The 12,798-nt window shown below is 41.8% G+C and overlaps 1 protein-coding gene across 1 annotated transcript; it reads left to right on the top strand.

The window, feature by feature from the left end:
• Positions 1-480: 480 nt before the first annotated feature.
• Positions 481-12,773, top strand: LOC116314593 (regulator of nonsense transcripts 1-like). The gene is made up of 24 exons (XM_031732678.2): positions 481-864; positions 1,465-1,601; positions 1,928-2,017; positions 2,605-2,772; positions 2,862-3,042; positions 3,599-3,760; positions 4,132-4,216; positions 4,403-4,501; positions 5,324-5,432; positions 5,566-5,725; positions 5,839-5,957; positions 6,141-6,305; positions 6,579-6,693; positions 6,936-7,079; positions 7,184-7,397; positions 7,715-7,832; positions 8,100-8,256; positions 8,468-8,610; positions 8,710-8,884; positions 9,106-9,187; positions 9,280-9,441; positions 9,542-9,798; positions 9,948-10,067; positions 10,385-12,773. Exons 1-23 carry the CDS (start codon positions 694-696, stop codon positions 10,062-10,064), a joined length of 3,330 nt encoding a protein of 1,109 aa, XP_031588538.1. The 5' UTR covers positions 481-693; the 3' UTR covers positions 10,065-10,067; positions 10,385-12,773.
• The last annotated feature ends 25 nt before the right edge of the window (positions 12,774-12,798 follow it).

The following is a 12,798-nucleotide window of genomic DNA, read 5'->3' on the forward strand; positions in this document are numbered from 1 at the left end:
AGATGTTTCTGACAGAACAACGCTGTTTCGTTAGTGTTAACTAATAAGGACAAACAAATAAATTTTTAAATAAATAAAACCAAAACCTTTTATTTTGAAGGCATTTTCATGGGGCCTGCTGAAACTGGCAAACCAGTCCTGATGGGTTTTTCCCCTTTAAGGTCCTCCTGCTAGATACATTCAAAATATAATAAAAGTTGTGATAATGCAAATGTGCTTCCTGCATTCTTGATTTATCTTTAATTTTGAACATTTAATTTTAACGGTTAAATGTAGTGTAAGACAGTTTGTGGAGTCATAAAGTAAAGTTTGACAGTGCATAATAATAAACTTTTTGTCAAAGAGTATATATATTTATATCTATAGATATATAGATATTTGAGCGATCAGTTGACACCTGTCCCTATTCTGTCGGCACCTGTCTTCTTGTCTCCTTCCCTTCTCTCGCTTCCTACAGGTGACTTCCTATAGGAGACAAGTGGTACTGAGGGATGAGAGGAAAGGAGCGGGGGTGGAGAAGACGAACGGAACGCCGCCGCGATCAAGGCTCCCCCTGTCTTTCTCTCTTGCCACCACTGTTTGTCATTTTCTCATTATTAGCTTGTCTCCGTTGTTCGGTTTGATCTGAAGCAGCAACAGTTTGTGGAATATTGTAGCAACAGCCAAAATACCGCTGACAAAAGGGTGAAAAACATGAGTGTCGAGGCGTACGGGCCGAGCTCGCAGACTCTAACGTTCCTGGACACCGAGGAAGCCGAGCTGCTGGGAGCGGACACTCAGGGCTCCGAATACGACTTCACCGATTTTACCCTGCCGAGCCAGACCCAGACTCAAGGCCAAACCCAGAGTCAGCTAGACGGCCAGGTTCGTGTGGTTATTCACGCCGTTTCTGTGCATGAATGGGGGTCCTGCTGTGTTGACAAAACGTGAATCAGCTAACGCTGGCTAACAACATCGTTAGCATCTGACGCCTTGCCTCCGTTACCATGCTTTTATTCCGCTAATGGCTAGCACGGCAGCTAGCCAGCTTAGCTCACGGCTAACATAGCTAGCATGCCAATATAACTAGCATGTAAAGCCACTGGACTTTATTGCTATATGAACTAAGACTGAATTTCCTGCGTGGTAGACCAGCAAAAATGCCCATACATATGTGCACCGGCAGTTATTTCTTTCTCTTACTAGTAGTTATATGCACTGAATACATTGTCACTGAAAAATAACAATCACTGGTCAGTAGAGGCAATTATTCTAACACTGTCAACAGTCCGTTTAATGATGGGACAGTATGACTGCTGCTGTGGAAAAATTACATTACATAAGACTTCATCGGTCTGGTTGACTGCCCAGTTTGGCGCCCATCTTTTCCAGTATCAGTTGACGATGTGTGATCCTGTGGCATATAATGCATAATGTCGACAATGAGTTTCGTTTCATGACTCTTAAATTCGTTTGTCTCCTCAGGTCAATGGCCCTGATGGTGTGTTACAGAATGGAGACGACCCTGTTGTGAAGGCCAGCCAATTACTGGCAGAGTTGAACTTTGAGGAAGATGAGGAGGACACTTACTATACCAAGGACCTTCCTGTGCATGCTTGCAGGTAAAGGACCAGACTAATGTTTCTGAATTGCCTGTCACCATGTGCTTGTGTCATTTTATTTCGTTGCTTTATGGTCTCTGTTTGCAGTTTGGAATTATTGTGCATGCATTGTTGCTTTACACAGCTGTAAAAGGCTACAGCCATTTGATTTTTGGTTTTAATATGTGGGTTTGCCACACCAGAGGTCTTGCAGGAGTATAATTAGATTTCAGTTGTGAATCAAGTTGGGGAAGTGCAAGCAATTTCCCTGTTTTCTGGCTCTGTTCTGTGTGGTCTTTTATATAAAAATGCTGTGCATTTCTTGTTTAATTTTGACTCTCCTTCAGTTATTGTGGGATTCACGATCCAGCCTGTGTGGTCTACTGCAACACCAGCAAGAAGTGGTTTTGTAACGGCCGTGGAAACACTTCTGGCAGGTAAGATGCACTCACTTACCAGCCTCTTTTTGCTCTGTCCTGTGTTGGGTCTTAACTAAATAACTCTTGAGGGGATCATTTTACAGGTGTGCTATCCTTTAGTTAGACGAGTACAGTGACTGTAATAATGAGTTTCTGTTTTGTTGTGAAACAGCTATTAAAAATGGATGACTATAGTTTCATTGTTGACTTAAGGCAGAAGTCAAAGAAGATTGTTTGACTGTCAAAGGCCACTTAGGCTAATGTTTAATTTTGAAATCCAAAGTAAAGAACTGTTTAACCTAGTACTGTATTATTTCCTGAACTGCTACAGTTCAAACCAGACTATTGTGGATCAGCTCTGTCATACAAAGCGTTCCCTATTCATTCAGCTCTTTTAGTAAACACACACAGTGTATTTGCTTTGACAGTATAGACAAATCAGGTTTCATAATTTCTGTCACTGCACAGTGGGGTTTTGAGATGACAATTGCATGGTTAGAACATGTTGTGCTGAGACTTGGAAAGTAAGAATTATTAGTGTACTGAATGCACAGTCTTGTTTTTCTTCCAGCTAGTGCCTTAATTGCTATTCTACTCACTTGTAGCCACATTGTTAACCACCTGGTGAGGGCAAAGTCCAAGGAGGTGACCCTGCATAAAGATGGCCCCCTGGGGGAAACAGTTTTGGAGTGCTACAACTGTGGCTGTCGCAACGTCTTCTTGCTTGGCTTCATTCCTGCCAAGGCTGACTCAGTTGTGGTGTTACTGTGCAGGTAAGGGCAAAACCTGAGCAGCTCACTGTTCACCCATAGGGGTCATTTAAACCAGTTATGTTTGACTTTTTGTTTTGATTTTAACACAGGCAACCGTGTGCTAGCCAGAGTAGCCTGAAAGACATCAACTGGGACAGCTCACAGTGGCAGCCTTTAATCCAGGACCGCTGCTTTCTTTCCTGGTTGGTCAAAATTCCCTCAGAGCAGGAGCAGCTCCGGGCACGCCAGATCACTGCCCAGCAGATCAACAAGCTGGAGGAGCTGTGGAAGGTACTGTCACACCACCTTTACTATGTAAATATTCCAAACCCACGGCACGAATTTGAGTGTGGATCAGACTTATCTATATGGTTACACTTAACCAGATGAATTTATACAGTTGTCTGTTATGCAAATAATGTAACGGAAATGTCTGCACTGTCTGTTTCATGTGCCTGCTAGAACATTAATCGTTTTTCCTCCAAATGTTTCTGACTTGTTATATTTGCAAATGTATAACTGTACTAAATACTGGCTTTGGTTCTATTCATGTGTTCAAATAAACTGACATTAAGGTAGTGAGCCAGCACACTTAATGCAGGAACCTAAAACTGAAGCAGCAAAATGGTAACGATCTATCATAAGATTTATGGAGTCCACTGTGCTTACATACCAAATTATCTGGATGTTTCTTAGTTTGTGGTGAAAAATACTAGATTCAAAGGAACCTGCCCATCTCTAAATATTTTTCGCTTTTCTATCCACATTTTTAATCTTATCATGCACGATCTGACGTGTGGGTGGGTGGGTTTGTTTTTTCTACTTGGTTTTTTTTATTCCTTGGTAGGAAAATCCCACAGCAACCTTGGAGGACCTGGAAAAGCCTGGAGTAGATGAGGAGCCCCAACATGTCCTGCTTCGCTATGAGGATGCCTACCAGTACCAAAACATTTTTGGTCCTCTTGTGAAGCTGGAAGCTGACTATGATAAGAAACTCAAAGAGTCACAGGTAACAAACAACTTGATTACAGTGATTACAGTTTGTATGATTTCTTGTCACAGTACTTGGTGATTGCTGGTCACACAACAAGTTAGCTATTTGTTTTGTTTGTAAGTGAATTCTTTTATTTTTAATAATAGAGTTTCTTTCTTTTTTTACTGTACTACTTAAAAGCTTAGATTCATAGCCAGGGGGTTTCTGGATTTACTTCTTGAGGATTTTGTAACCAAAACGTCCTCATAGTTTTTATTGTCTATGATAATTTTGAAATTGGGATGAGTGTCATTGCCGTTTCTGTTGTTTACATTTATTATTTTTATAATAATATTTATATATTTATATATTCATTATAAATTTATTATTAATTTATTTCTCAACAGACACAAGACAACATCACAGTAAGATGGGACTTGGGTCTGAATAAGAAGAGAATTGCTTATTTCACTCTTCCCAAGACAGACTCGGGTATGTAGCAGTAGTTTCACTGTTAAGTTTACAGCCATCATTTCATACTATATGACTTTGTAATTTGTGTGTGCACTCCTTAAACTTATTCAGTTGTATGATTTTATGATTCCTTGCATTCATTTTGAATATTTTTTTCCTTAATGTGCATTTAAAAAATATTTTGTCTCATCAACCGTTCTTTAGATATGCGGCTGATGCAGGGAGATGAAATTTGCCTGAGATACAAAGGAGACCTGGCCCCTCCTTGGAAAGGCATTGGACATGTCATCAAAGTCCCTGACAGTATCCTTATGACTTTGAATAGGCATACCATCCCCAAGCTACACACTACAGTTTAACCATATAATCTGTAATTTACACATTTAAAACCTACAGGTAAGGCGATGTGTGGATCTTTAGGAACACCTAGTGGCGGCTGTGTGAAACTACAACCATATAAACAAACTTGGCTTCCTTCATGCTCCAGTGTATTTTGGAAACAATTTCTATATTTAGATCTTGTTTATACAGGATCATTTCTTAATTTCTAGTTAACACTACACCACAAGTACAATCCAAGGCTGTGGATCGTTGCATTTTTAGTGACTCTCCTCCACAGTTTTAACATTTAGTGTTAATGAAACTAACACGAAGTAGAGACGGAATCACTTTTAGGTGTTTTAACCAGAAATTTAAAGCAGTGTTTGCATGACTTGCATTCAAAAATGAATTGCAGAAAGGCACAAGTTATACACAACTTTCATGCAGACCTTTTTATTCACTTCTTCCAAATCCAAAACATTTCACGTTTTCAGCCATGCACTGTTGTGCAGCTGGGTTTTCATTTCATTAAAGTACAGAGTAGCTGCTGCTTACAATTTTACATGCAGAAGAAGACTTTGATTGTCCCTCAGTACTTGTGAGAGACCACTTATAAATTATTGGAATTTTGGACTTTGGGATGGATGTACGTTGAAAATGGAAAGTTATTCCTAATGGTACATTTTAGCTATCTATGAGTCCAATTGGGGAATAATCTAGGTAAGACATAGTGTCAGAAATTATATGTTTGCGTTACTACAGTACATATTGAAGTGTTAGCTGTTCCTTGACCTTCTGTCTCAGATTATGGTGATGAAATAGCCATCGAGTTAAGGAGCAGTGCCGGGGCTCCAGTGGAGATCCCTCACATCTTTCAGGTGGACTTTGTGTGGAAGTCCACTTCATTTGATAGGTATTTCAAAGCTGTGCACTCTTGTATTTGATGTGATTAGTGCAATAAAGACCTGAAGCCTAAAGTTCTGTATCAGTTACAATAACAATGTTTTGTTAAAATGAAAAATACCTCTTTTTTTTTTTCTTTTCAGGATGCAGAGTGCTCTGAAGACATTTGCTGTGGATGAGACTTCAGTGTCTGGTTACATCTACCACAAACTGCTGGGACATGAGGTAGAGGATGTGGTCATCAAGTGCCAGCTGCCTAAACGCTTCACCGCTCAAGGCCTGCCTGACCTTAACCACTCCCAGGTGAGTCGGAGAGAAGACGTGTTACATGACTGAAACGAGTTTTGCTTACTACCTGGCCTCTTGGACTTTGTCCCTATCAGAGATCGCATGGATTGTTTTGTTTTGTGATGCAGGTGTACGCTGTGAAAACAGTGCTGCAGCGCCCCCTCAGTCTGATCCAGGGCCCACCTGGCACAGGAAAGACGGTCACCTCTGCCACCATTGTGTACCACCTGGCCAGACAAGGAAATGGGTACGAAACTTTACTGTAGTCTTTTTTGTAATGCCACCCCTCTGTTTTATTCTTTATTTACTCTACATTTAACTTCATGTTATTTTTTTACAATATTCCATAAAGTCTTTATGACCTTAATCCTGGCTGAAATAAATAATTAGAAAAAAGACCATTGATACAGTTTAACATTTGTCTTCCCAGGCCTGTGCTGGTTTGTGCTCCCAGTAATATTGCAGTTGATCAGCTCACTGAGAAGATTCACCAAACGGGGCTCAAGGTGGTGAGACTCTGTGCCAAGAGCAGAGAGGCCATAGACTCACCAGTGTCATTCCTGGCTCTGCACAACCAGACCCGTAATATGGACAGGTAACACACATCTGTCTATCATTTTTGTGCATTTGTGATTATCCTGTCTTTGCTTCTTTTTAAAGAGTTGGACTAGCCGTTATCGGTCTGCATGGATTCAATAAAACTGCCATACGTGCTTTAGTTTAACACAGTCAGTCTAAAACTGTTCAGGGGAACCACAGCTAAGATTATGATGTTGCATTATAACAGTTTCTGTCAGAGCAGCACAGAATCTTTGCACACAAACACAACACTGATCTCACACTCTGATAAATGTGTTCATGCCTGCAGTATGCCAGAGCTTCAGAAACTCCAACAGCTGAAGGATGAGACTGGAGAGCTGTCCTCCTCAGATGAGAAGCGCTACAGAGCTCTGAGGCGCACTGCTGAGAGAGAGTTGCTTATGGTGTGTCATTTGGACTTGCTGAACAATAAATATGTCCTGTTTATGACAGTGCTAGGCACAGTAATGTGTATTCATCTATATTTCTTTTTTTGTTATAGTTGAGTTTGTATGATGAGACTTTCCATTAACTTTATACTAAAATATTAATTATCATTGTGATGGTTTATTAAGGAAAAAACAAACAAAAGTAAGTGATACTTCATCATAATGAAACTCAACTTTCTCTCTTTTCTCTTTGCCAGAATGCTGACGTGATCTGCTGTACCTGCGTTGGGGCAGGAGATCCTCGTCTGGCAAAGATGCAGTTCAGATCCATCCTGATCGATGAGAGCACCCAGGCCACCGAGCCAGAGTGCATGGTGCCTGTAGTCCTTGGAGCCAAGCAGGTAGGAGCTCCATAAGTGAAAATAACACTTGATCAGTAATCTGCAGTATTAGTCATCAGTTTAAACTGCTGTAATTTGTAATGATGTGTTTATTTTCTTTGTAGTTGATTCTTGTGGGTGATCACTGCCAGCTGGGACCTGTGGTGATGTGTAAGAAGGCAGCTAAAGCAGGTCTGTCCCAGTCTCTGTTTGAGCGTCTTGTAGTTTTGGGGATCCGACCAATCCGTCTGCAGGTCCAGTACCGCATGCACCCGGCCCTCAGTGCCTTCCCCTCCAACATCTTTTATGAGGGTTCTCTGCAGAACGGAGTCACTGCCGGTGAGATGGAAAGAAAGACATACAACCTTACATTTCCTCATTTCTTACCAGTACAGAAAACTTAAGAAAAGTAAATAAATAAAGATCTTTACCGTCTGTACATGCTGCTTTATGTGACACTTTATGTGTTGGATATTTCTTTAAAGGCTCTAGGCTGTAAAACATTTGCATTTGTTTTTATGCTCTTCTGAAATGTAGTCATCTGGCAGCTGACTCATAGATGTAACACAGCCTGTCGCTAATCATATCAAGCTTATTAATATGATTATTAAGTGTACCAGACTGCACACCATAATCTGTGTTTGTTCCTTCTGCAGCGGACCGTGTGAAAAAAGGCTTCGACTTCCAGTGGCCCCAACCAGACAAGCCCATGTTCTTCTATGTCACCCAAGGCCAAGAGGAAATTGCTAGCTCTGGAACATCTTATTTGAATAGGTGCCAACTTTCTTGGACTCTGTTGCCTGTGTCTCCCTTTTAGTGTCTGAATGATGCCTGAAAATAGCAAATATTTGACAGACATAATTTTTCTGAATCACTTCGAACCATCCTGATATAAAGTAGATGACTTAGGTGTTCAGAAACATTGTATGCTTGAAGTGATGTCTCATCCGTTTATAGTCAAGGTTAATAGATTCCTGTGTTACTTCAGATTTTCTATATTCAAAAGAAAAATCATTTTACTCACTCTACTTGTTCATGCAGGACTGAGGCAGCCAATGTGGAGAAAATAACAACGAGGTTGCTGAAGGCTGGAGCAAAACCTGATCAGATTGGTATCATCACTCCCTACGAGGGCCAGAGGTCCTATCTGGTCCAGTACATGCAGTTCAGTGGCTCCCTCCACACCAAACTCTACCAGGTAGACTGAGAAATGTTTCATTCAAACTTCAAGTGAATGTTAAATTAATTCAGTCTAAACTAATGAAACACCTGAATCCTTAAAGGAGAGGCCAAGCACTTGTAGTAGCACCTACGCAGGACACAGGACCAAATAATTTCAGGCACTTGTGTTTAGTGTTGGAATAAAATATAAAATGTCTCACCCAAGAATGTCTTCATACTTTGTGCAGGAGGTGGAAATAGCCAGTGTTGATGCTTTCCAAGGGAGAGAGAAAGACTTCATCATCCTCTCCTGCGTGAGGGCCAACGAGCACCAGGGCATCGGCTTCCTCAATGATCCCAGACGTCTTAACGTGGCACTCACCAGGGCCAGGTGATGCAAGAAACCTCACCAGCTTTTTGACTCTAAACATTTAAAACCATCACTGTGAGGACAATGTATCCTAATTTGTTGTCTTTTGCTCTGTCACAGATATGGCGTGATCATTGTGGGAAACCCCAAAGCCCTGTCCAAGCAGCCTCTGTGGAACCACCTGCTCAATTACTACAAGGAGCAGAAGGTCCTGGTTGAAGGCCCGCTCAACAACCTGAGGGAGAGCCTCATGCAATTCAGCAAGCCCCGCAAGCTGGTGAACACCATCAACCCTGTGAGTTTAGTGAGTGAGTGAGTGTGTGTGTGTGTGTGTGTTACATACAGTTTTTTGTTTGTTGTTTTTCCGATTATGAATATTTGTTGCTTTGGTCCATGAAAAACTGGATGTGCACTTTAAAGTTTGCTCATCTCATAAACTGAGGACTAAAAATAAACCAGTCTAATACATCACTGCAAAGACACAAAGATGAGCTTTCTTATTCTTTTCTTTTGTAGGGTGGCCGATTCATGAGCACAGCTATGTATGATGCCAGGGAGGCCCTCATTCCTGGATCTGTTTATGATCGTAGCAGCAACGGTGCGATGTCTTTCTTACCGCATACACACCTTTTTCCCCCCAAATGAAAAAGTATAATTAACTAAGTGCATTTAACATGTGTTCTACCGCAGGGCGTTCGTCCAACATGTATTTCCAGACGCATGACCAGATCGGTATGATTGGCACAGGTCCCAGTCCCATGTCCTCCATGAACATCCCCATCCCCTTCAACCTTGTGATGCCTCCGATTCCTCCACCAGGGTACTTGGGACAGGTGAATGGACCTACAGCAGGTGAGAAAGTCATACATTTGTCATGCTACCTCCAGTTTCCTTTTAAGGCAGCTAGGAATTGTTTGATGGACTTTTGTTACCCGACTTGATCTACGAACAGGTCGCGGTGGCGGTCTAAAGGGCAAATCGGGCAGCGGAGGAGGTGGGGGAACTCGAGGTGGCCGTCAAAGAAACCGTGGAAACCACAGCGGTGGAACAGACCGCGGACAGCATGGAGGTCAAATGACTACAAGCCAGACTAGCCAGGACCAGGGCTCCCAGCCGTTCTCCCAGGGCCCTCTAACGCAGGGCTACATCAACATGAGCCAGCCATCACAGATGAGCCAGCCTGGGCTCTCACAGCCTGAACTCTCCCAGGTTGGTTTGTTTATCTGAAAAATTGTTTCTGACCTAGTCCAACATTTGCCCAGATTTTCTCTTAAAAACATGTCCAAGATTTCTCTACTGCACGGAAGGAAATGGAGGAATAACTGTTGACTGATCTCTTTTTGTTTGTCCCGTTATAGGACAGTTACCTTGGAGACGAGTTCAAGTCCCAGATTGATGTGGCTTTGTCCCAGGATTCCACGTACCAGGGGGAGCGGGCCTACCATGGTGGTGTGACTGGACTGTCCCAGTACTAGACTGTAAGAAATTCCACTGTGGGCTAAGATGACTCACTAAAATGAAAGGAGTAGTTCAACTTTTTTGATTCATGAGCTTTTAACACATAGGTTAGCACTAACTTTAACTCTGAACACACATGCCAGAGCTAAATGTGCTGTTGTGTGGGTTTTGTTGCCCTTGCCCATCAGGCAAGCTGTTTTTACTAACTGGTTTCTCCAACTTTTTATTTAACATTTAAGAGACTTGGATTAATTTCAGAGTCTGCTACAATGTGTATGTTATAGTGCATTGAAAAGCTAAATGAATATTCTCTGAAACAAGTGTGTTTGTCTTGCAGGTTGCAGGAAAGGAGCTAGGCCTGTGTGAAGCTTAGTTCATTGGTATTTTAATCTGGGTAATAACAAAAAAGAACAAACATGGATACCCGTTTTCCACTGCTACAACCGAAGCACCACTGTGTGAAAGTAACAGGAGAGAGACCGTGAGAAACCAACCAATCACAAGAGTGAGAGCAAAAATGGGAGTAGAGCTGGACAGGACGAGAGCAAGACGGAAAGAGTGGGAGACTGGTGGAGAAGAGAAGGCACTGCTGCTCACACGCGAAGACATAGCAAAGGAAAGCTGTTGTCCTCGGAGCGGCGCAGTTGGGAAAGGTGAGACCTTCAACAGGTCGAGGAGGGCGAAAAGATCTGAGGCATTCTGGAGGGGAGAAAGGGGCCGACTGCGTCATCTTGTCCCTCGCGTGCCCCCCAACCCTCGGATCTCCAGGCGGTGTGGTTGGGATTCTTGCTCCAAAAGCTGAGAAAGATGGAGAAGAGGTGTCTCACACAAGTCCTCCAAGCTAACAACAGGACGTCCACTGTGACTTGGAGTGAGCGAGAAAAATAAATGGAGACGCAGCTCTTGAAGCAGTTGACATGGCAACTTTTTTAAACTCAAAGCTTGAATCGAGGTTCTGCATTTGATCACATTTTTAAGCAACCGGGAGAAACGTTTGGCATCTCAACAGAACTCAGAAATGCTTGTGGTGCTGTGCCTCAGAGGTTTAAAAGAAATTTGAGGACTAACCAGTTATGGGTCATTTGCTTTGCTTTCTCAGCTTTGAGTTGGAAAGTTTTCTAAATAAAGGCTGTTTTCATTGAGGGTTTTCAGTGACGCAAGCTAGTGTAGTTGGCTGTCTTTCAAGGCAGGTCTTTCCCTAGGTGGTCTGCAAAGAACAAAGTGGTGGAAGAAGCTCTTAAATGTGTAAACGTAAAAAAGAAAAGCATTTTTGTCTCCAAATCTGAGCTCCAAAGACCCGCGGATCGTGAGATAATTTTGTTTTTGTTTTTTTGTTTTTCTTTTGTTCTTCTTTGTCTTTTTAATAGTGCAAAAGGACGAGTGAGGGCACTGTAACCAGCTTGTAACTGAATAAAGCTGTCATTCTTTTCTGCTGACCCCTCCCCCAAAGCTGCTAAAGCTAGCAGATAGCAGTCGCCAAGCACATATAGCTGAAAGCGCCTGATAAGCCGATTCAAGAGGGCAGAACTTCCCAAAGAGCTTTGCCCTGAAGTCAGACGTCATAAAACATGCAGACGGTGAGACAGAGGTGTAAATGGTACACGTGGTGGAGTACTTGACATGAATGCTCACTGAAAAGGAGGGTGAAAACATGTAAGGCTCAACTGTACAACGGACAACTTGGTTTCACCACGTTGGACACAGATGTTTTGATGATGCATTTGAGAGGTCGACTGATGACACATAGAGGTTGCGCATCTTAGGTGAAGTTGCCTTCAAATTACAAACACATGTAACCCAAGTTTAACATTGATGTAGATAAACACCCCCCACCCCCCATTCCTCTTGATTTTCTTTGCTTTTTGTTAGTGTTTAACCTATAGAAGAGTGAAACTGTTAAAGCAGTAGTACAATCATGTTGAGGACAGAGCAGTTAGTTTGGTCTATGATGAACTTTGTATCTGTGTTTCAGTGTTGCAAGTTCTCGTTTCGCACTAGTGAAGCTTACATCAGTGTCTTTCACCACCTCATGTTATCCATGTGATGCTAAAAGCTTTCCTTTTTATGTTGTTGTATCCACGATACTGAAGAACTTTGTCATCTTCTGAGTGGTAATGGCTTTGGATTGGCCACTCTGAGCCAAAGCCTCTTAATAATTTTAACATCCTGTTGTGGATGCTAAGAGGGCAGAGCGTGTGGTGAAGAGTGCTCAGGCTGCCAAAGAGAAAAGGCATCCACAGGAATGAAACCTACGAAGTGTGAATTATTTCTTTTTCTTTAATGCTACAATAGTCAAGTTACTAAGTAGGTGTGTCTTTATGCTGTGTAGGACATCAAATTAATAGTCTCACCCCATTTATATATCTGTAGGTTTGCTCTAAATTATTCTTAGACTCCACATCTTCAAACTTTGAAAACTGCTCTGCTTTACCTTTTACATAAAAATCACCAACATATAAAACATCTCAAACCTACACATGGTTTTTGCATGTTTTATGAGCTGAGGCTAACTTTTGAGTTCTTCCTCTGTACTTTTGCTGTGACCTTGTTTGGCTTATTGCTGTTTAAAAGCTGAAGTGAACAGTGTTTTTATGTTTGCTGCACTGTTTTTTGTTTTTGTTTTCTTCCCACTAACTGATCTTGGTACTTAAAAAGTGTGCTCACAAAAAAAAAATCTCATGTTAATAATCTTGGAAAATTAAAGTTTGCTTCTTTTTGCTCATTCAGCTTGATTTGAGTCTTTTATTTCTC

The sequence above is a fragment of the Oreochromis aureus genome, linkage group 18 (genome assembly GCF_013358895.1).
Source record: "Oreochromis aureus strain Israel breed Guangdong linkage group 18, ZZ_aureus, whole genome shotgun sequence".
Classification (NCBI taxonomy): domain Eukaryota; kingdom Metazoa; phylum Chordata; class Actinopteri; order Cichliformes; family Cichlidae; genus Oreochromis; species Oreochromis aureus.

Bases quoted from the DNA above. Each gene is read 5' to 3' on its own strand.
- LOC116314593 (XM_031732678.2), top strand. From the start codon at position 694: ATGAGTGTCGAGGCGTACGGGCCGAGCTCGCAGACTCTAACGTTCCTG. The intron at 1,602-1,927 runs GTAAAGGACCAG...ACTCTCCTTCAG, and splicing joins CTTCCTGTGCATGCTTGCAG to TTATTGTGGGATTCACGATC. The intron at 8,885-9,105 runs GTGAGTTTAGTG...TTTCTTTTGTAG, and splicing joins TGGTGAACACCATCAACCCT to GGTGGCCGATTCATGAGCAC.